A 23,265-nucleotide genomic window follows, 5' to 3' on the forward strand; every position below is an offset into this window, starting at 1 on the left:
TATTAAAAAGGTAGTCTGTGTTATGATAAACTCAACTTTTATTAAACAATATAACCAGTATCAAGATTAATTTGTTTGCAACTAGAAAGAAGTAACTTAAGGACCTATACATATAATCTTTTTAAGTACTTTACAGGAATTAAAAATTTAGGTAATAGTATGAAAATTTTCAATAATCTACAGAGTATACTATTTTCAGTATTATTCATAAAACTGTTTAGGTTTCAATCTGAAAAGTTCCATTAAAAGGATTGGAGATAATCTATAATTTTTATACTTACATTCACATTTCAGTTTCATCACACCATACTTTTTAAAGTTTTTTTTTTGTCTTATATAACATCAACCCTTGTTGTCATGACAGCAAAACACCCTTCTTACAGAAACTGCCATTTTACATCAATCCTTCAAAATATAGTTCTGGAAAAGCCAATGACACTGACCCTTGTGTTGTGTACATATACATACAGAGGATGCTCTCATCCAATTATAGGTTTCTCAGAAGAACACTTCACACTAGCCATTCACCACCTGAATCTTCTCTAAGCCAAACGTTTGTGATTACATATAATTGTTTCCCTAAGTCAAACATTTTTTCTATATAGAGTCCATTACCATTTCACCCTGCTGCTTTGCCAGATATCTTTCCCTCCTCTCTTTCTGGAAACAAAATCAGAGATATAGATATACGAAGCATTTGTCAAAAAGTGACATATTGCAAGGTAACCTTTCCAATAAACTGTTTAAGTAAACATACTTACCCATTCATCTATGACGAGCCCTTCTCTCAAAATCTCAGGATCTTCATCTTCTGGGGCTCTCTTACGTGCCTCAACTGCAGCATTAGCCTCAGCTAGCTGAAGCCTCAGTTTTTCCAAAGCCTTAAAAAACAATATCACTCAGGAAAATTAATTAATATATATGTTATTCATAGCAACAGATATTTGAGAAAATGCGTTTGGAATAGTTTATGAACATTTAATTGTACTTTTAAGCACCAATGTAGTTAGTAAGAGAACATTGCCACAGAGTACAAATGAAAAACTTAAATTTCAGCACTTACAGGACTATTACGCTCTGGGTCCAGAAAAACAACCTGCAAAATCTGTTCCACTGTTACTTGATCCTTCAGCTCACCAAACTGTTTAGAGAATGAACAAACACCCATGATTCAAAACAATGCTGAGTAAGATTAGCAAGGTGAACAACGTCATTGCTTCACAGAAAAGCAGAAAATCGGGGACACTGTAGTGGTTGATATATAATGAGAAAAACCAAGCATATACAACAGAACTTATTTTGATTGTGTCCAGATTTCATAATGTGCGTACGAAAGATAGGGAGAGAGAAACAATCCAACCATTAGAAATTGAGACAAGTGTAAGTTTGTACTGATGATAAAAAAACTAACCATTTCAGGGACATATTCAATTGATCCTTTGACCTTCATGCTCATGATTTTAAATTTGAATCCAGTTTTTTCTGGCTTTTCATTATTGAGTGGATGCTCTACAAACTTGAACACTAGCAAATCAAATACAGATCAGTTTAGGGAAAAATATACAGATTAGTGAGATAACTTGGCATTATAAACAATCTTATGCTCCACACAAAGCAAGGAACTTGAAGAAATGAAACATTAATTATTACCAATCGCAATTATACTCTCGCCAGGTGTAAGTACACCCCCTGGAGGGCGCATGAAACAGCTCTTGGGTGCATTTGTTTGAAACTATGTATACACAATAAGTTGAAGAAGAACAAAAAGGGATTGTTAGAATAGGATATCTGATTCAAAATCAGAGATAACAAATTGAAAATAATTCGTTCATTTATTCAGAATTACAGATGAACTACTCTTCAACAAAATAATGTTTAACACAATAGACAGTTCACAGTTGATTGGAAGACTCATCAATATGCAAAACAAAGGCATAGCAAAAAAGGTACATATGTTTTATTTGAGTATACATTACCTTGAAAGCTACATTGGATTTGCTGGTGTTTTTAATCCTGATGGCACTCTTAACCTGCTTGCCCGGTTCATCTACACATGACCAGAAACAATTGAAGGAACACTCGGAATGACTCTGTCAAGCAATCATCTATACAAGAACAAAACTACAGACAATATTTTTTATAAGCTATTTTTTATGTTTTTCAATCTAAAATAGAATTCTATATCCGTAAACAATATAATAAGACTTGTTTTAAATAATTATGCTGATTGTTGATATTAAAAAATATCTAAAATACTGGATCTACATTTTTTTCATTTAAGTATTATTTCTAATTAAGGGAAGGATACATTAGGAAGATACAAGGTTACTAAAAACAATGATTATTATTAACTAAAAACAAGAATGAATTTAATCTCCTAGTGGAAGTCTAACTCTCAACGTCATAAAATCGACTTATAAAGTCATATTTACACTCATTTTATATAACTTTTAATTAATATGTAAACTACACACACCCTCACATGACAGTTCGTGCGCGAGACAATATAATATGTGTGATCCAGCACGAGTATGTGTGATCCAATAACCAGTAACTTGATAAGTCACCGGAAGTGAATTTTAAGCTAATTAACCTCATATTATTTTTATCATCTAATATAACAATTAAAAACAGGATACAAAAATTTGATGAAAACAAACCCAGAAAAAAGATAAGACAGTGGAAAAAGACGCATACAAGGGAAGTAGAGCTTGCTGGAAGGATCGAGCTTGAGACGACGTCGTGTGGGAAGGAGCGATCTGGCAAGGGAAGAAACAGAATTGGAGGTTGAAACAGTTGAATGGCGAAAGGGAAGCTTCAACAAATTCCACACTTTTCCTTCTGATTCTGATTGTGATTCTCGCCTTTCTTCACCTATTGCCATGCCTCAATCCCAACCAAAACCATTCACAATTAGTCGCCACCTTCCTCTGCAACAATATGTAGTAAACGTCGTCGTTGACCCGCTCCCTAAATCCATACACCAAAACACAAACATTTTACTTTATCATTTTTAATATCTCTTTACTTCTTAATATTAGAATACAAAATCTGAAAAAAAATAGGTAAGACTCGTCATAAGTGCGAGTAGATTATGTAAATGAAGATTTTTTTAAAGTTGGTTTAAAAAATGTATTAGAATTTATCTAGAAGAACTTATAATATCATTTTGAAAAAACTAATATTATTGAGATTCTATTAAGAATTTTAGTTGTATAAGATAAAATTTATATTTAAATTGTTATAATAGAATCTGACTTTAATATTATATTATAAAAAATAAATATGTAAGATGACAATATATTGATGATCTAATAATAGATTAATAAATAATTGTTAAGATAAGTTTTAGTTTACTGTGTTACTATATTAAATAGTAAACTTAAATTTATAAAATTGACATATATAAAATAAAATTTATATTTTTATAAATAAAAATAAAACAAAATAACAAAATGCTCAAATTCCTAATCGAGATGAAAATCTCCAAATCTCAAACACATTTTCAAGAACACAAACGAAAAAAATAAAAATAAAAATAGTAAAATTGAAGTTTTTTTTTGTCGTTTCTTCACAGTTTACACATGTTGTGGGTAAGGTTGTTTGTCCGCATTAAAAAAGAAAGGTTTTGGATTTGAGAAAGTGGGGTTACAGATATAGTTACGGCTTCAGAGTGGAGGGTCCCACAATTGATGTGTTTATGGTGGGAATTATTACTATAAAATTTCTATATTTGTTTAGAATTATTACTTTGACCCCGTAACTCATTTACTCTGCTAATCAATTATAAAAGATAAACAGAATAAATCACATGTTTATTATAATACCATCATATTTAGTAGATAGAATTTCTAAATATTGACCAGTAATTTGAATTATAAAATATCATTTGAGTGTTATCTCAACATTTAGAACCATGTATCTTATCTTTAGAAAAATAAAGAATTGACTTATATATCATCTTTCTAACTTGATTGACCAAACTTCTAATATAAAAAAATAAACATTGATCAAAACTACTCAAACTACTTCTATAGTGATCCTACTCATTGCTTAAGTTTTGCATTTACAAAAAGTCATCCAAAATTATTAACTTTATGATGTATAAACAAAATGTATATTTTGTAATATTTTGTCATTCAAACTAAAAATTATAGTTTAAGATTGAAATCCAATCGCATACTTAAAAAATATTAACTCAAAATATTTAGCATCAATATGTCTACATACTCATAAACTATAAAATTTTTCATAAATAAAAATTATTTCATAAAATGATCTTATATATAAAAAAAAACATTTTTTGTTTCAAAATTGTGTATGTTATTTTATAATTTTAAAAAATTCTCTGAGAAATGTCTGTAAGAAAATTTATCATCAGATCTAGGTCTTACTAGTGTATGAACTCCAAAACAACCATTTTTTTTTTCAATAGTTTATAATCAAATTAAAATCAAGTCAGTCCAGTAAAAAATTATTATGGTTGACATTACTGTTCTAAATTTCAAAAACTTGTTAAAAGTTTTGGAAATTTTCTTCTAATTCTGACAAATAAATAATGCCTCTTCCAATGGAAAGAAAGGTATTAAAAAAATAATTTATGTTATGAAGTCAAGCATCAAGTTGTGAAATTTGTAATCAATGAATCTTGAAAAACCAATCAAGTTCAGGTCTGGGAATGTTGGTCTGGGATGATGATTAAAAGAGGTATGATAAGTTTATATCTATTTTATGTTATATAATAATTTTATTTATATTTTTATTATAATTTGAATATAATATTTTATTATTAAAAAAATTATCTTGAGAAAACAGGGATTGTCAAAAAAAATTATAAATTTATTTTTAATCAGTTTTGGTTCGAAATCAAGATTTATTAGTGAATCCGAATCTATCAATACCTACTTTAACTTCCAAAGAAACTTACATGATTAATTTTAGAACTAAGAACATATTGCTAATGAAAATTTCTATTTTTTTCCTGTTGATATATTGGTGATTTGCCTATATATATTTCTCAATGATTGTCTTCATTGTTTGTGTCTCATTTTAGTTGTCCTAACAAATACAGTACTCTAAGTATTTGTTTGTATGATGAATATTGTTATATAAACCAGTTAAATATGCCTTATTTTATATTTATATTTTTTATTATTTTTGAATCAAATAAAAAATGCATGACTAAACTAGGAAACTGAGAATATTATAAAAAAGAACATAAATACACAAAAGAGAACAGAATAATGAGAAGTTTTTTTTTTTTTTACTGAAATTAAACTAATCTGAATATATACAAGTACTTAACGGATTCTAAGACAAGCTAAAGATAGATAAAATATAAAACAGAGAGCGAGTGTTCGACACCTGAAAACATAGAAATAACAAAGAATCAGAAAAATAAATAAATGCTAAACAACTGTACAAATAAAAAGAACTAAGATTTAGAAAAAATAAACTAATATTAGTTTCTTAGTAGCATTTATCCATATCTTTCAACAGGTGTAGATATACTCATCATTATCTATAACATTAATACATAGATAGGTATAAATCATGAATTTGAGATTAAAGAAGGTAAAAAAAGAAGTAATTAATTAATAAAAGGAGGTTATAATAAGCATGCATTGGTGTGTCTTACATGATCTAAAAGTGAAGGATGAAGTTTCAGATCAATTGGGACCCCAGCAGCTCAAGTACATGACAGTTCTGAGAGACTCTTCTGCCTTTTTAAGGTTGTCATTGTTGTTGGGAGCTTTGAAGGGAGGTGGTGAAGTTGAGAAGAAGAAAGCCTTCTTTAAATCTCTCAGAGATTTAATGGTTGATTCACACTTTGAACCTTGCTCTTTCATGCACTGAAACATCCTCATTCCACTCTGCTATATCACTCTGCTCATGTACCTCAATATCACAAACTTATATACAAAATAAAACTGCTTCAAGACATAAATGCCTTCTGAAAATTTAAGATTTTTTCGAATATGTCCAAGTTCAGATACATCTATAAAATATGCGATGTGGGACTAAAAAACATTAAAAAAAAACATGGGGCAACCGGAGTAGAAGGTCGAAACAACCTGTGGTTTTTGTGTTACAAGGTAGAAACTGTGGGCGGATATAAGTCCGTGGGCGCATGAGACTCGTGTCGGAAGCATGAATTTGAGAAGGCCACGTAGGAATTTCGAAATTATCCTCGGCTGAGTGAAACGGTCAAAACCGAAGAATGATGAGTTATTTCTGCGTTTGGTTTGTTCTAACTCTAATTAAAAGCTTGTTCTTCTTCTTTTCACCGTAATCCACCTGTCACTGTTTCTATCTAATTATCACCACGTGGATTCGGATAATGATATTATTTTTTGCTAAATAATAATAGTAATATGATATTTTTATTATATTATTATTAGGATATTTTTCTATCAATCTCTCAAATGAATTTTGTAAAGAGTACTTAGTATGTGAATTTTGATACAAAGATGTTATGAAGTTTTATAAAAATAAATAAATATAGCTTCCAATTAATATAAATAAGAGTTTTGAACTTGTTAAGCTCATTCATTTTATAAATTAGTGAATTTGGTCTGTGTACATTGAAACCTAAATTTTAAAAATGTCTTTAACAAATGTCAGCCTTAAAATGATTATATAGGGATCATGTTATCTATGACAACGGTTCTTTACAGGATTTAAGAGAAGATAAAATAACTACAATACTTCTAATATTTCCCTCTTCACAGTTTTTCCATAGGTAGATCTTGGTATATTTTAACATGTGAATCTTGGTTTTTTGGTAAGTTTTTTATCTCACAATTTGATGTAGTATGATAGGTTGTTGTTATTGCCTCTCTCGGATATTGTTCTTAACTCTCTCAGTTGTAGGTCTTGGCTCTCAAACAAATGAGTGTACTTGCAAAGTGCTCTAATGATAAAGTTAGAATTATGTTAATCAAGTCATCTATTTATACTGTTTTTATTGGGCTTTATCAATCTTATTAAGTTTTAACTTTTTGTACTTTGTATTTACTGAGTATATTCTTAATATTTTGAGCTTGACCTTGGGCTTTAATACAATATCAAAGTTGTTAATTCTTTTACCTTTTTCTATCTTATAATAAAAATCATTTGTTTCATGTTAATCACATGGTATTTTTTTGGATATTTTATTTTTACGAGTGTCTTTTGATTGACATTCATGTTCAGTTTAAGCCTTAATGCAGGCTTTTGGGGTAGTGTGTAAATATCTTTCTTTAACTCCTTTTATTGAAGTTTTTCTCTATTTCTATAGTTTTCATCATAGTAAGCGTTTTGGTTGGTTATCATTAATCAGCTAGTCTAAGGCGTGTTTGTTGTCACCTTTCACTTCTTATTATAAAAATTTCAAAGAAAGATTTTTTAAAGTACTTATAGAAGAAACCGAGAGAAAATATTTATATGATGAGAATGTTTTGAAGTTTACCTTTTATTAGACGGGTAGTCCTTTAAAATTTAACTTTTGGTCCAATCATTAAAGTCGGAAAATCTTCAAGTCGTTTTGGTTATAGATATTTGAGCCAGAAGATGTTATATGCATGTAAATCGATTTTGAAGAAAGTAATTCAACTCCAACTACAAATTCTTGCTTTCTTCTAAAGTAAGTTCACTCGACACCTCTAAACAAGAAATAAAGCTATGGAAAAAGTTTTCTGCTGCTGAAGAAGGAAGAAGTTCACACAACAATGACAAATGCTTTCAAATGATACACCACACGTTCACAAGTTTATGAAGTTTTTTTTTTAAATCAGTAAAAAAATTCTTACATGTGGTAAGTGTTTAGTAATTTAGTTCACATGTATGCATACTATCCTCACACTCGCCTTCTAACCCAAATATGATAATTTTGTACCTATATGGAAGCAAACACAATCTTAAATTATTTCTTACAATCCATAAGTACCTGGGATCTTTACTACAAATTTTATATTATCTAATTGTGTTATATTTACAAAATTAATTTGTTAGTCATCAAAGTTTAGATAAGGATGTATGCATATTAAAATATTAATCTATTTAAAAAAAAATATGTTATCGTTTATTTCTTAAAATATGAAACACTGCAATGATAGTTTTAAAATATAATTTATTTAAAAGGAAATATTTGTACAATTATTTTAACTATTAAGCTAATTATTTACTATATTTTAGTTTTTAAAAATCTGAATAATATTTTATTTAATTTGTTTGGTTTTTTACATTTTGAATTAAAATAAATAAAAATTACACTTCTAAAGGTTTTTAATTTATTATTTTTAAAGGGTAAAATAACAATATCTTATACTTCAAAAGAAATAATTTATTTTCATTTTCAGCACCGCTCATTCCCTTATCCACTGTTTATCACCCGTCTCTCCTCAACGGCGAGAATCGATGGCGATGAATATCCTGCGTTCACAAATCTCCGCCGTCCCACTTTTTGACGGTGCCGCCACTCGCCGTCGTCGCTCTGCCACATTCCGCTTCAACGTAAGGTCTCTTCCGTTCTTCTCAAAACCAAACACTTTCATTTCCTCTCAAATCCTCCATTTGCCTCACTCCGATTTTTGCAATCCATTAGGGCATCCCTTCCTCTTCCGCACCAAAACGCTAAGTACCACAAAGAGCTTGAAGCTGCTGTTGACGTAGTCCAGAAGGCCTGCAATTTCGCTCTCCATGTAATCTTCTGTGACTTATTTTTTGTGTGTACTTGCTGAACCCTGAGAACCGATTCCGTCACAACTAGATTTTATGTGCATTGTTCTTTTTTAAGTATTAAAGCATCAGTAAGCAGTGACACTGGTCTCTGAAACTAAGAAAATGTTAAAGAAGTCTTGAGATATCAAGTCCAAGAACTTAACTCTGTAGTATCATTTAGTTCCCAAATACAAGTTAATATTTTATTTTAGTCACACATTTTTTTTTTGAAATGTGGATTAATTTGATTATCGATATATATTTTAAAAAACTCTCTTTAATTTCCTTTAGTATAGGGACTAATATGACGTCCTACGAGATGAGAGATCAAAATGACTGTTTATTTTTTATAGCATTGAAGAATGTTATGTGATTTGTGTTAGTTGTCTTCAATCTGCAGGTGCAATCATCTTTGTTCTCAACTGAAGGGAAGGTTATTGAGAAAAATGACCAGACTCCCGTGACTATTGCAGACTTTGGAGTTCAGGCTCTTATAAGTTTGGGTATTAACTTTGTGTCAAGTATAAAAAGTAGCTTAACTTATTTCTGAATTGTGATGCTGTATGAATGAAACCAATGCGGTGTAAGTCTAATGAATTTTAATTAATATGGTCCATAACAGTTCTACGTAAATTGGTATTTTGTCTAGGGACATTATGATGAACATTTTTTTCTAAAGGACTCAGCTCAGTGAAACTTGCAAAATGCCAATGAAATCTGATTGATACTCATAATTTCTGGCCAATGTGATGTATAAAGAACTGAGTACACGAACTAAATTTTTTCCTGATGCGTGCAAGGCCAGTATTGCACGCGCAAAAGTGGATCGGGAATAGGTAGATTTGCACGGCAATGAGTCAACACCCCTTGCTAGCCCCTTTGCAAGCATTAGGAACAAGTTTTAGATAAACACTTTTGAAACAAGTTGAATATAGGCAATGTGTGATTTTTTCCCGCTTGGAATACCACTAAAAACACAACGTATAAAAGTGTAATTGTAAACACTAGTTTGCTGCAACATAGTTTTCTTGTATTAATGTAATTAATGTAGTATTATAATTAGCATGTAGCCTTAAAAATAATTTATCAGAAGTTATTATTTTGATGGTATTGAAATTTTTTGTTTTATCGTATGTGGTTATCAAAACAGAGTTAAATAAGCTGTTCCCTTCTATACCTCTGGTGGCTGAGGAGGACTCTGCTTTCTTGCGATCAAGAAACTTAGTAGGTACTGTGTTTGATGCAATAACTGCTACAGATAGCTCCACATGTAAACCATTGACACAAGATGATGTACTAGAAGCAATTGATAGAGGAAGCAAGGATGCTTTTGTATTTGGACCAAAGCCGGCCACATATTGGGTGGGCATGTCTGAGTAGTTATATTAAATGCCGTGAAGTGATGCAGTTAGCTTCCTAAAATTTTGATTCATGGCTTCATTTTTTATGTTGTTGTATGACACATTTCACATTGCGTCCCTGGAGATGAGAAAATGGTGGTATATTTTTACTGTTTTATGAAAACTACATACTTTTACAAGTTCACTTCTGTTGGTCACTGGGACCTTATCTATTTAGAGGTTGATGTTGGATATTTATATATTTACTTCTCATGTTTGATTTTTCCTATTATAACTTATGGTAAATTCATTGGATAAATACAGCTGCTTGACCCAATTGATGGCACACGTGGTTTTCTAATGGCTGGCAAAGCCTTTTATGTGGTAAGTTATAACGTGGGTTATACTGTTTGAATTTCTTTTTAATAATAGTGCATAAGAGAGACATGTCCTAAAGGTTTCCATTTGGAAGAGCCTTTTGTTGTAGAGCTAACCTTGTGATAGTGCTTGAATTGTGATGCACATTTATCTCAAGTAACTGGTACAAATAAGCTGCATTTGTATATCTTTGTATAAGGAATTTTTGTTACGAGTTTTATTTTCTTCACATTGTGTCATGTTTATTCAATTGATATTATCTTAATCTAAGTGATTTCCAAAAAAATACAGGTTGGTTTGGCTCTGGTTGTTGAAGGAGAGATTGTAATTGGTGTTATGGGCTGTCCTACCTGGAAGGAAGATTTATCTGAGAAATCCTCTGCGGAGAATGGGGAGGGGTGGGATTCTCTTCATGGATCAGGAACTGTAATGATTGCCCAGAAAGGCTGTGGAACATGGATGAAAAGTTTGAATAGCCAACTGAAATCACCTGATGTGTGGACCAGATGTTTTGTTGATGGGTCTGACAAAATACATAAAGCACGATTTTGTATTTCAGATAGTGAAAAATGGGAAGCACTGCCACTGTTTCCTTTATTTAATGCAACAAGCAATGCTGATGACGTAGGCAGCAACCAAATTCTTCTTTTGCGGGCATGTTGTGGAAGGTCTCAGCAATATTATCTATTTTCTTACTTGATTACATGCAATCAAAACTTCTTTAACAATTGATGTTCTATGTGGCGAAGCGTAGGGTAGCTGGTAAAATCTAAAGCAATTATTAGTATGTGTTATTTCTTATTCTATTTTTACTGCTTAAATTTCCCGAGATTTGTTTTTTAAGTTAAAGTTTTGCAGTGTGCGTTCGAAAGGAAGTCTTTGTTAATATCTTATATCTGAAGGCTAAAGAGAGAAGTTGTTGCTCTAATTAGTATTTACTAATTCATTTAACTCTGATTACTATCTTGTAATTTGTTGATAGTTTCATCTCATGGAGTTAAAATTGCCAATATCTTTTAGCTTTATTGATTTTTCACCCTTTCTTCCTTTCATTTGTCCATTCCTTGATTTCTTATGGATCAATGCAGTTTATCCAAGTATTTGATGGTGGCCTCAGGAAGAGCATCTATCTTCATTCTTCGAGCAAAACAGAAGCCCATTATAATGGTATCCTATAAATTTTTAGGTTTGTAGTTGGTCGGATAACTTATTCAGTGATACATTCTTTATTTGGTCTTGTGTAGGCCTGGGACCATGCTGCTGGCCTTATATGCGTTCATGAAGCAGGGGGGAAGGTATTTCTTTTTCCTATCATTTTTGTGTGTTAAATATACGAAAAGCATGTCATAATATCATCATTGAATCTTAGGTATGTTAGAGTATATTAGAAGATCTATTAAGATTGACTTCCACATTTTCTTATATTTTGTTATTTGTTTTTTATTAAATTAGAATTAGAATTTTGAGTCTAGTATATGTATAAAGAAGAGTCAGTGTATTGTCTTTCGTAGCCCAACTTATCCAAAGCCAATTTTTTTTTGCTCGTTTCTTTCCCTTGTGGACATATAGTTAAAGGTATGCATAATAATTTATTCCAAATATTTACCCTGAGAACTATTACTAGTCTAGATGATTGTTGTGCCCCGAATAACTGATGGCAGCTAGTTTACATATATTTCCTTTTTCATCTAACTAAAAGGCGTTATTTGCTATTTGATGTACATGGCATCGTGGATTTCTTATTAAAGGAATTATTCTAGTGACAATGTGGTGTGGTGATTGAGCACAGCGGTCGAAACCCGAAACCTTTTACTTTTAGTCTCGTTACATTGTCCAGTCTTGGATTTATGAAATGCCTTTAAAGTTATTTAGCAGATTTGTAGTTCACGGACACTTGTATACGATTTCCATACTTTGTTATATAAGTTTACCCTTTAATGCATCACTTTTTCTCTTTTCATTTGATGATAATATCCAATTTGATCAGGTTACAGACTGGAACGGCAGTGAAATAGATCTGGCGGCGGATGTTGATGGCCGGCGGATTATATATCCCTCTGACGGTATCCTTGCTACCAACGGCCTTATACATAACCAGGTTTTGCAGATTATCTATCAGACTGCAAGAGTTTGATCTTAGGGGAATTGTTCATCCCAACTGTTTGTGAATTGATTTATATGAAAATAGTACATGTATATTCATGTTTTAAGAATTTTTTACATTGATTTGTCATAAATATGTGATAAATTTATTGATTTTTGTAATAATTATTTTAAACATCATCCTTGTAATTTTTTTATTGATTAATGTATAAAAATTACATTGACACGGGAGACTTTATTTTGACTATGTTACTTTGAATTGAGATTTTTAACTGACCAAAAAATCATTTTATAAGTATAATGTCTCGTCCAAATACAGGTGGAGTGGATAAATGTTCTGGCTGACAATGGGCTGGAGGTATTATAACACTGGAACAAAAATTCGTTTCAATTAGTAAATTCTATTAAGGGGAGGAGATGATTTATAATTGTGGAAGAAACCTGGGGAGATAAAAAACAGAGAGTTACATTGTAAATGTTTATTCGTTCAGTGAATTAAGAGACAACCAGAGTTTATGGGAGGAATTGATTAGGATTACAAGAAGCAGATCAAAACAAAATATGGTGTGTAGTAGGAGCTTTCTATAAACTGAGGAGAGGGAAGGAGTAAATCGGTTGGGGGCTAATAGGTCTGAAATAGAAAAATTTAATCTTTTCATCGAGGAGATGGAATGGAACTGTTAGACATTCCTATGTTAGGACGAAGGTATACATGGTATAGATCTAACAGGTTAGTAAAACCTAGGATTGTTAGGTTAGTATCACAAGAGTAGCTTCAAATTTGGAACGATAGCAAACAATATGCTATGAATAGAATGATTTCAGGCTACTCTGCATTGATACTTGAGAATAAATTAATAGATTGGGGACTTAGACCATTTAGAGCTTTCGATATATGTGAAACATACAATGGATTTTCAGAATTTATAAAGGAGAAATGAGAAACGTATGAAAGTGAAGGAAATGGCATTTGGGAACTGAAATAGAAACTAAAGAGAGCTGGATGTGAAAGATGTGGAAGATGATGGATCAAAATAAAATGTTATGTCATTTCAGACTCTCTGATACATGATCGCAACTTGAAAAAATTCACCTTTTTTTTTCTATTGTTTTCAGCACTGTGTTTTTTTTTCAATGGAAAGAACTGACTGAACACGGGAACCAAAATTTTATATATTCTTGAGACAAAACAGAAATGTATTATACGTCAGAGAACAACTATTTCTCTGGTATACACCTCTAAGTAGTCTTTGAGAAATATTACAAATATGACTATTTAGAGAATTTGACTATTAGAATGCCATAATAATGAGAGAGAAAAAAAACATTTTGATTTAATCCATACATCAGGCTTTTCTGCCTTTGATTCAGTAAAGAGAATTAAAACAGTATGGGTTTCCCATGTATTCATATTGACTAAACTATGTGTGAAACCATATATACTTTTAAAACCCTTTATATAATTTCTTCTGGTTTCCATCTCCAAATTTGACCAGAAGTGTGGTTTACCAAAGCATGGCAATGCTATATATGCACCTAACCAAGGATTATGGGGGGTAAAAGAATTCTTCTAATTCTATCAATTATTGTCTTCTACAGCCTTGAGTGTATCTTTGAGGGATTACTACCTCATTGGAAACTGTATTAAAATCATAGTCGTGGCGTTGAATTAAACTGTGGTCTAATTTCACTGAATACCTACCTAAAGAGCTTGCATTTAGAGATTATTATTCTGTCTTCAACTATTTGCTGCTACTACCTATTTCATTATATTAATTTATAGGATTGTAAAGCTTTTATATATCAAAAACCCTAATCCATGGAGGAAAGTTCTGGAGCTCCATGAAAGGCCAGGTGTTATTTATAAATTGAACTATCAATCTAGCATAGTACCATTTTCTCAACACTGCTTATCTTCTGCCAATCATATCTCATCCTAATCAATTATTTAGACTGGATAATAAAGTTCTTAGCTAGCTAGCACAATACCATATACGATGCTAATTTAAAAATGTGATTTATTACCTTAAAATATTAGTGCTAGCTCTTTATTTGCGCAAGCTTCGGATCTCGTATCTGAAAATAATGCCTTAAAACCAAAAAATAGTTTTCAAAGTTTGTTGAAGCTATTGAACAGCTCATAACAAATAATTAGCAAATTCTAAGACAGCAGTCACCAAATTTGGGTACACGAATGCCTCTTTACTACACGTGGACACCTTCTTGTGGATGCTTAATTGAGAGCTCCAAATTAAATAAGCATATATGTCTATGCATGTCACACACACAGGGAAGGAAACAAATTGAACACTGTTGATGCATTTAATAATTCTCCTAATAAACTATGTGATGATTTCGTTGCATGACATGACAACGTCTCCAGAATATGAAGCACCAAAACTTGATCGACGTATCATAATCTTTTGTAGATTGCAGAGAAGTTAGGTTTGAATTAACAAACATATACATAATTTAGCAATGGCTCCCACACTACAAAATGTTTAAGAATATTTTAGTACCAAAACTTGAACATTTTCTGGAGGGAGATAAACTGTTGCCAAAAAGAGTAGTTAGGTTTAAAAACATGGTGGCTACGCGATAGGAGAAATGTTAAAGAAAACAGAAAGGGAAACAAATCATATGGGAGAAAATCTGAGTGGAAGATTAAATTAACGTTTGACTTAATAGCTTGTGTGCATTAGGCAGAGTTGGGTGAGACCATTTTGAAGACAATGAATCCTTAGTAACCAATGGTAATTTCACACCTTACCATCTTTTCCATTCATGAATCTTGAAAACTATGACTAAAATACAAAACTATCAATATCTATCAAACCATTTTGCTCATCATAATTTTTCTTCTCAGCAAACATGTACGAACAACATCAATTTTATATATATTTAACGTGTATTAGGTGAGAAAGGAGAATGTGATGAAAAGAGTAAATGCTGCTCATATTTAAAATATGCTTAAAATATTATTTAATTAAAATAATCCTAATTTAAAACTAAGTGTTAAAGCTTAAGAAAATAATATTTTCATATTAGACATCCACTTCAGAATTTACTTTTAAAAATAATATAATAGTTAAAAAATATTATTTAATTAAAATAATCTCAATTATATACTTAAAATAGTCTTAATTAAAGTACTATAATTTAAAACTAAGAGTTAAAGTTTAAGAAAATAGTAAATTTTTTCATATTTCACATCCCACTTGACAATTTACTTTTAAGAATAATATAATGATTAAAAAAATAAAATAAAAATAAATATATATATATATATGAATTAGTTAATAAATTTATAGAAATGTAGAAATATTATTATTTTTAAAAGCAAATGTTAAGTCTAATTTAATTATGTGCAAGAATGAAGTCTGTTTGTGTCCGCATATATTTGATCTCATTACCAAATCCTACGTCACCTTCCTCAATCATTAGATAAACAACTTTTGCTAACTCCCCTTATCTAAATTCTTCTGTTTTAACCCATTTTATCATCTCATTACTAAACTTATAGTACAGGCTTATCAAATTATTTCTTTGGAATAAGATAAATGTAAGTTTTCTATATAAAAGAAAAAATCGGAACCTATATATTTTCTTTAAGAAAATTAGGATATAACTAGAAAATAAATGCATGCGTATGTATATTCCTAGAAATTGCATTTCTTTTATTTATGTACACATAATTTTAAAATTGAAATTGAATAATTTTTTAGAGCTCAGACTCTATTCAAATAAACATATAGTAATGTTTATTTTTTTTAAGTATAAGAATTAGACATCCCAGATATTCATATTTAATATAATTTTTTACTAATTATTTTTTTTTACCTTTACATAGTCCCTCTTGCTAAATCTGTTAAGGGACTTAATTTTTTAAAAAGGTTGAGATGTTTTGTTTTTCACTTGCGGGGTTCATAGTATGTTTCAACATAGGAAGCTCTTAAACGCTTTGTTGGTGAATGTTTGTTGTCTCTTTGTCAGGGAGATTCACTCCAATAATAAAAATATTGAACTTTGGCCAATCATAGGTTTACGTCCCACACACATATTCAACACTCATAATATCCTTCCACTTATTTTTCACTTAAACTACAAAATAAATGCAATAATATGACATGGGAGATGCATAATAACAAATTAACGAATAATGATGTTTTACTTAGTTTATTTTTAAATCATGGCCATTAGGTTTAAAGAGAGAGTTTTCGGTAGGTCTGAGGATTCAAGAGTATAGAAACGGTAATTGACCTCAACTCCTAAATGATGTAAGACTATATTGACGGTAGATAACATCGTTAGGATCAATCACCGCATTCGAAGTTTTTCACTTTTCATCACAGTTTTGTGTTTAAAGAGTACTTCAAAAATTAAATAAGAAAAAAGTATATAAACTGTTTTTATCTATTTTTTTATTTATGTATGACTATATTAACGCTATTGGAAAAATAGTCATACTGGATATCAAAATGAATCATTCACGTCAAAGATGGCTTCTTTTTCATTTAAAGTAAGCTTTTCCATGTGACTTGAATAGCTTCAGCAGCTCAAAAACTACAAATGAATTGAAATTAGTAGTTTGAATTAGAAACGATGGCACTTCCATAAGGAGAAGTCAATAAACTTTTCAAATTTCACTTTCACGACCCACGACAAAATAAGCCAATTAATTATAATGTTTTTCAGATTATTTTATTTTTTACGAAAATCGCTTATATTAATCACCAAATAAAAATAATCTTATATATCATTTTCAGTGGGAACAGTGTCGGAACGATGACGTAATACAAAGGGTGGTGATAAGAGGTGCAATATATATATATATATATATATATATATATATATATATATATATATATATATATGATAAAAACATAAGAAAATAATTTTAAAAACTAGTTTTTGAGAATAATTTAAAAATAAAATAGATCTTATCCCATATCATGCCTAATAAATGTTTATGAGAAGTATATAGTATTTTAATTGAAGGCAAACACCGAACTCTATTATTGCCACGGTGTATATTAAATGCCCATCCTCAATCTTCTTTGCATTTATTATGTACACACATTTAATAAGCTTCTGAGATACCCTTGTTTATAGCACTATACTGAAAATATTTAATTTATTTAACGAATAATTGTTTTAAATTCAATCATTTTGTAAACTGTTCATCAAAGGCATGATACGATGAAGGGTATGATCAACATGAAAGTGAGTGAGATATATGCAAGCCATAATTTTTTAAAACTTAAAATAATGCATTTCTCGTATTTTGTAGTAACTTCCCATTCACAATAATATTTTACCAATTTTTGTAAACATAAAATAAATTACTTTTAAAAATGGAAAATATTATTTTCAAAACAAACAAATTAGATAACCACGAAAAATCAAATAAGTTATTTTACTTTGATTGATTTATTAATGTATATAAATCTTTAAAATCACTTTATTAATGATTAACGATCTTTCTTATTTTTTGGTGAATTTTAATTTGGATGAGAATCTAATCACAATCTCATATATTGAGTAGGAACAAGGAACTAAATATTTTTTTTTCTATCATATCTTATATCCATTTTTTTTTATCAGCAACGAATTAATAAAAATTAAAAGAGACACTTTAGGGGTGTCCCAACCCGTATACATCAGACCTTAAAGTCTAGACTGTACGCATAAGCGAAACAGATTCTACTAGACATCAAAGAGCCAACCTCAAATTTATGGTTTACCCATATTTACCCCAACAGACAGAAACACCACAAAAGACCCTCACTCACCACCTAAGACAGAACCAAACTTAACCCTTATAGAAGACCACTAAAACCTCCACCGCACACCATATCAGCACTCTATAAAACCACCAGCTCCCTCCACGCCAGGAAAAGATACGCTAAGTTAACGGTGTTGAGTAACACCCGTTCTCCACCGCAGGTTCTATACTCAACAGTCCCTTGTAACTACCGCACACCAACCACTGATAGGGAACCTGCTTAACTTCTTGTGCTTTGAATAAGACACAACTCGAGACGCGCACAACCGATGCCCTCTACATTCACCTCGCCATGCAACGAGTTACCCACGCACATTTCCTCCGGCGACCACCGACTACGTCCATAAAGAGCACGCCACTTCCTCGACCAGCGATTATCTTTGCATAACTTCGACGACCACCGACCGATGACATGGGTTATGATGGTGTTTTAATTTTTGTAATTATAGTATGATTTATATCTACAGATTTTGTTTGAAAATCAGATGTTTTGTATAATATTGAAATACTCCTAATACTCTCATGTATAGAATTGAAATATTCCTAATACTCTCATTTATATTATTCTTTATTGTTTATTAAAAAAAGTTATTTTTCTAAAAAAAGATTTTTAACATGAAAGAAAATAAACCGACCAGTATATAATAAAAAGAAGAGCACGTGTATAGAAATGAGGTGTTTTGATGCTGAGAAGAAGTTGAAAACAAAGAAGATACACATAAATACCAAATATGTACTTTACCCAATCATATAGAAGTAACATTGATGCAGGTCATGGTTTGCAGCAAGAGATGAGAGTGTGAATAGAAGACCAATTAGTCTGAAACATGTATGTATACGTATGTATAGGTATATGTATGTATGTGTATACATTACAGATAAGATAAGCGAAGCATTCAACATAAAAGGCTTGCTTTAGGGAAAAGGAAGAAAAGAAAAGGTATATGTATGCATGCAGAAAAGAAGAAAACCAACGCCGTGTAGTTTCTGTAATAATAGAAATACAAAGAGAGAAGGACACGTGGCGTCCCCTTTTTATTACAGCTAATATGAATCCAGAAAGTTTAGGGTCACACTCCGGAAAATGATGCCTTCACACTTCACTCCATCATATTCTTAATCACTTTTTTCAATATCCACAAACACATAAATTCATGCTAATCCAGTTTAGAAGCTCATGTAATTAAACTCAAATTTCAACATCAAACACACGTAAAAATAGATTAACACAGTGATGTAATTGGAAGGGTTTTTTCCACAATAACATTAACAAGAGTTCTAAAAAAATGGATAGATTAGATGAGACACGTAGCCAATGCCCAGAGGGATAACAGGAGGACGGCACCGAATCAATTTGACTTCCGCTTCTTTCTTAATCTTCACTTTCTTCCTATTTATACCACAAAACAACTATACTACACTATCATATTCATAACTCCATTCTTTTCTTCCTCTCTTTCGTCTCAAATATTTTCTCACATTTAGCTCTGCAACACACAACTTAGCTGCTTCTGTCATGGGAAGAGCACCTTGTTGTGAAAAGAATGGCCTCAAGAAAGGACCATGGACAACTGAGGAGGATCAGAAACTCGTTGATTACATTCAGAAACATGGATGTGGGAATTGGAGGACACTCCCAAAGAATGCTGGTATCTCACCAAACTAAACAAAATATGGTTTTTTTGTTTATTATGTATTATGCAAGTTTCAACTCATGAGTTTGGTGTTCTATTGAATAGGGTTGCAGAGATGTGGAAAGAGTTGCCGTCTTCGTTGGACAAACTATCTCCGACCAGACATAAAGCGAGGTCGGTTTTCATTTGAAGAGGAAGAGACAATAATTCAGCTCCATAGCATTCTTGGCAACAAGTGAGTTCTTGTTTTTTAATATTTTTAATGTTTTTTCTTAAACATTTTTTTATCAACAATAAATAATATATACAAATGAAACATTTGGTGATTTAAAGAAACAAAGACAACCTAATAAGAAGATAACGCCTTCCAACAACTACTCAAAATACTAATGAATAGTTATGGGTTATTGGATTCTTTAGGTGGTCTGCGATTGCTTCTCGTTTACCAGGAAGAACAGACAACGAAATCAAGAACTACTGGAACACACACATTAGAAAGAGGCTTTTGAGGATGGGAATTGACCCTGTGACACACAGTCCTCGACTTGATCTATTGGACATCTCTTCCATTCTAAACGCATCTTTCTATGGTTCATCACAAATGCTCCTTGGCATGCAGCAGTCTATGGTGAACCCCGAGCTTTTAAGGTTGGCTTCTTCGCTCTTCTCCTCCTCACACCAACACAAAGACCTTGACGTGTGTGTTCCAAAGGGTCAACAAAACCAGGTTTGCGATCCACAAGTTCAGAATCATGTTCCACACTTGGTACAATTTCAAGATCCAGTTCAAGAGGTGCCTGCATGTGTTTCATTGCCTCTCTCTCAGCCACAGTTAGTTGAGCCCCATAATGTGGACCCATATCCATCATCAACTTTCTCAGACTTCACTTACCAACAACATTCTCATGATGATCAGATAATTAGTGATTGGCACAAAGATGGGGTTGCTTTAAGCACTTTAACAGATGATTATGTCCCTCAGTTATCAAGCTATAATTATTATAGTTCCGATGATCTCATGTATCCTCCATTCTCCCAACCTTCAACTTTCCATTCCAATAACAGCAATCAGAACTTCAGCTTCGCTTCAGTTCTATCCACACCTTCGTCAAGCCCCACACCGTTGAATTCAAACTCCACGATAATCAATGGGAGCAACACAGAAGACGAGAGAGATCAAAGCTATGGCAGTAGCAGCATGTTGAAATTTGAAATCCCAGATATTTTAGATGTGAATGAGTTCATGTAATGTGATCAGATACATAGATCATCAACGACTAATTAAATCAACCAAAACGTTGATTGGTTTTATCACATATCCCCCCGTTGTTTTTTTCTGGGATACCTTGATACGGATCCGTTGTGTTGATGGCTGTAACATTTCCTAATTTTTATTATTCATCATAGTTTTAATTTCTTAATTGAGCTAGCTTTGACTTTATTATACCAAGTACCAATATCATATCTATTTTTTGAAGTTATATGAAGTTTCTATAATTCTTATGTTATATATGCTCTCCCTCTCTATATTAGTTATAGAGATAGGAAAATGATAAATTAGTTATAGAGATAGGAAAATGATAATAAATTTATAATTAAATTATATAAAAATATTAAAATAATAGTATTGAATGTTGTAATATAATTGTATAAAAAGTTTCAATTGTGAATCTATCAATTAGCCTCTTTAGATGTATTACTTTAAGAATAAAAGTGCTAAATTAAAAACAAGTGTATCACTCCAAGGCATCACTTGTGTTGTACCAAAATAGAAAGCGATCAACACTTAAGCAAAACAATAGCCAGAAAAGCCAAAACTAATAGGGTGCATGTCTTTTGTCTGCTGCATGCTTAACATAATATTCAATATTCTTTGGTCTACCAAATATTAGCACTATCACATTTTATATATTAACTTTCCTTTGCAATCTTATGCTGAGTGTTTATGATATTTGGATGGGGCCTTTCTCCAATTAGAACTTATACCCAAAAATAGAAATAAAATAAAAAAGAAAAAAAAATTGCAGTGAGAGGAAAATCTTTGGGAAGGAAAGACTGAGGAGTAAAGGGAAATTAGGTTTCAGATATCCCGACAGCGAGTCCAAGATTCTGGCGAGGTGACCGGAGACGGCACGCCGGAACACGCGCGAATGACACGTGTCCCAGACACCTGTAATGGATAAGTAATAATATGATTTGCATGGGGATTATGGGTAATTGGAGCTTAAGGAAGCATTGACTTATAAAGACAAGAGGGGCACGTGTCCGTGCGGCGTCGGTGACACCGCAACATGCGGGGCCCACGATGTAGCTTTTTTCGTTTGAAATCACAAGCAGTGCCCTTTTTTTAGTATTTTATTATTTTATGAGAGCGTTACCATTAATAATTATTGGTATACTGTTCACTACTATTACTTGCGTCAGCATTTCAGACACGTGGGTTCAATAATGAAGGAGGGGAACGGTCCAAGTTTCGCTGAACCGGTTTTTCGTTTGAACCGGGAACGCCGTTACTAAACTCAACTGGGTTTCGCGCAATAATGTGGTGATGATTGAGTTGAAAAGGTACGCTGCTGTTGCAGATTGCCATGGCAAAAGGTATCAGTTTAAATTTTAATAAACGAAAAAAAATTACATAATATAAATATAAAGTTGAAACCGAATATTTCAAAATTTAATTAAAAATATATAAAAGTGAAAAGAAAACTCCCAAGAACTCAATCTTTAAAGTTCTTTCATTTTACGTATTTATGATGTAATTATGCTTTTAGTTAGCTTCCTTTTTATTAGTATAATTAGGCTGTTAACTATTTTTTTATTATTGTGTTTGCAAACCTCTTTTTCGTTCCATGTATTTAAGATATAACTTTAATGAATAAAGTTTTTTTTATGCATTTTTCTATACTTGTTTTTTCTCCTTCATTCTCAAGTTATCATTATTATGATAGTCCAAATAAATAGGCGTAAAATATTAATATTTTAATAACATAAATTGAAATAATTTAGACCAACTATAAAATACTATAGGGTGAGAGGATGGGAGTCGCACTTTCAAAATACATGATTGAAAATTTTAAATTATTGAAATTACGATATTCGTACTCAACAGTACAGTAAAACAATTAATAAATATAAATTATAAATTAAGAGAATTTCACACAGTTTGTTGATCCAGAAATTGAGGTGTTGGAAGCAAATGAGAGTTGTAAAGATGTTAGGTAACTGACTTCTCTTGTGCAGCCAAAATTTCTGAAATACGTGTATTCGACAATTACCGTTTATGTAGAAAGTACGATCCATATACATGAACTGCATGTTTTTTTTA

General features: G+C 31.4%; 3 protein-coding genes and 1 long non-coding RNA gene across 5 annotated transcripts; 2 read left to right on the forward strand and 2 right to left on the reverse strand.

Annotated features, from left to right (window-relative positions):
* Positions 1-358: 358 nt before the first annotated feature.
* LOC137832658 (vesicle-associated protein 4-2) lies at positions 359-3,120 on the reverse strand. The gene is made up of 7 exons (XM_068640952.2): positions 2,698-3,120; positions 1,977-2,047; positions 1,651-1,732; positions 1,412-1,524; positions 1,064-1,141; positions 762-881; positions 359-660 (listed from the first exon to the last, which is right to left on the reverse strand). Exons 1-7 carry the CDS (start codon positions 2,882-2,884, stop codon positions 598-600), a joined length of 714 nt encoding a protein of 237 aa, XP_068497053.1. The 5' UTR covers positions 2,885-3,120; the 3' UTR covers positions 359-597.
* A 2,064-nt stretch (positions 3,121-5,184) lies between these two features.
* Positions 5,185-5,974, reverse strand: LOC137833185 (uncharacterized). The gene is made up of 2 exons (XR_011084694.2): positions 5,639-5,974; positions 5,185-5,364 (listed from the first exon to the last, which is right to left on the reverse strand). It is a non-coding gene; the product is annotated as an uncharacterized LOC137833185 (long non-coding RNA).
* Positions 5,975-8,299: 2,325 nt separating this feature from the next.
* LOC137832660 (Inositol monophosphatase family protein) lies at positions 8,300-12,747 on the forward strand. Of its 2 annotated transcripts, none has more exons than XM_068640953.2 (9): positions 8,300-8,498; positions 8,585-8,681; positions 9,101-9,203; positions 9,851-10,062; positions 10,365-10,424; positions 10,710-11,086; positions 11,507-11,585; positions 11,663-11,713; positions 12,406-12,747. In XM_068640953.2, the coding sequence occupies exons 1-9, from the start codon at positions 8,398-8,400 to the stop codon at positions 12,550-12,552; spliced, it is 1,227 nt and encodes a 408-aa protein (XP_068497054.1). In that variant the 5' UTR covers positions 8,300-8,397; the 3' UTR covers positions 12,553-12,747. The 2 variants fall into 2 exon arrangements, with proteins under 2 accessions (XP_068497054.1, XP_090159387.1); XM_090303261.1 differs by having other exon boundaries at positions 8,321-8,493.
* Positions 12,748-19,568: 6,821 nt separating this feature from the next.
* LOC137832661 (transcription factor MYB102) lies at positions 19,569-21,361 on the forward strand. The gene is made up of 3 exons (XM_068640954.2): positions 19,569-19,955; positions 20,046-20,175; positions 20,361-21,361. Exons 1-3 carry the CDS (start codon positions 19,823-19,825, stop codon positions 21,187-21,189), a joined length of 1,092 nt encoding a protein of 363 aa, XP_068497055.1. The 5' UTR covers positions 19,569-19,822; the 3' UTR covers positions 21,190-21,361.
* The last annotated feature ends 1,904 nt before the right edge of the window (positions 21,362-23,265 follow it).

Source organism: Phaseolus vulgaris, chromosome 6 (genome assembly GCF_051622355.1).
Source record: "Phaseolus vulgaris cultivar YP4 chromosome 6, ASM5162235v1, whole genome shotgun sequence".
Taxonomy (NCBI): Eukaryota; Viridiplantae; Streptophyta; class Magnoliopsida; order Fabales; family Fabaceae; genus Phaseolus; species Phaseolus vulgaris.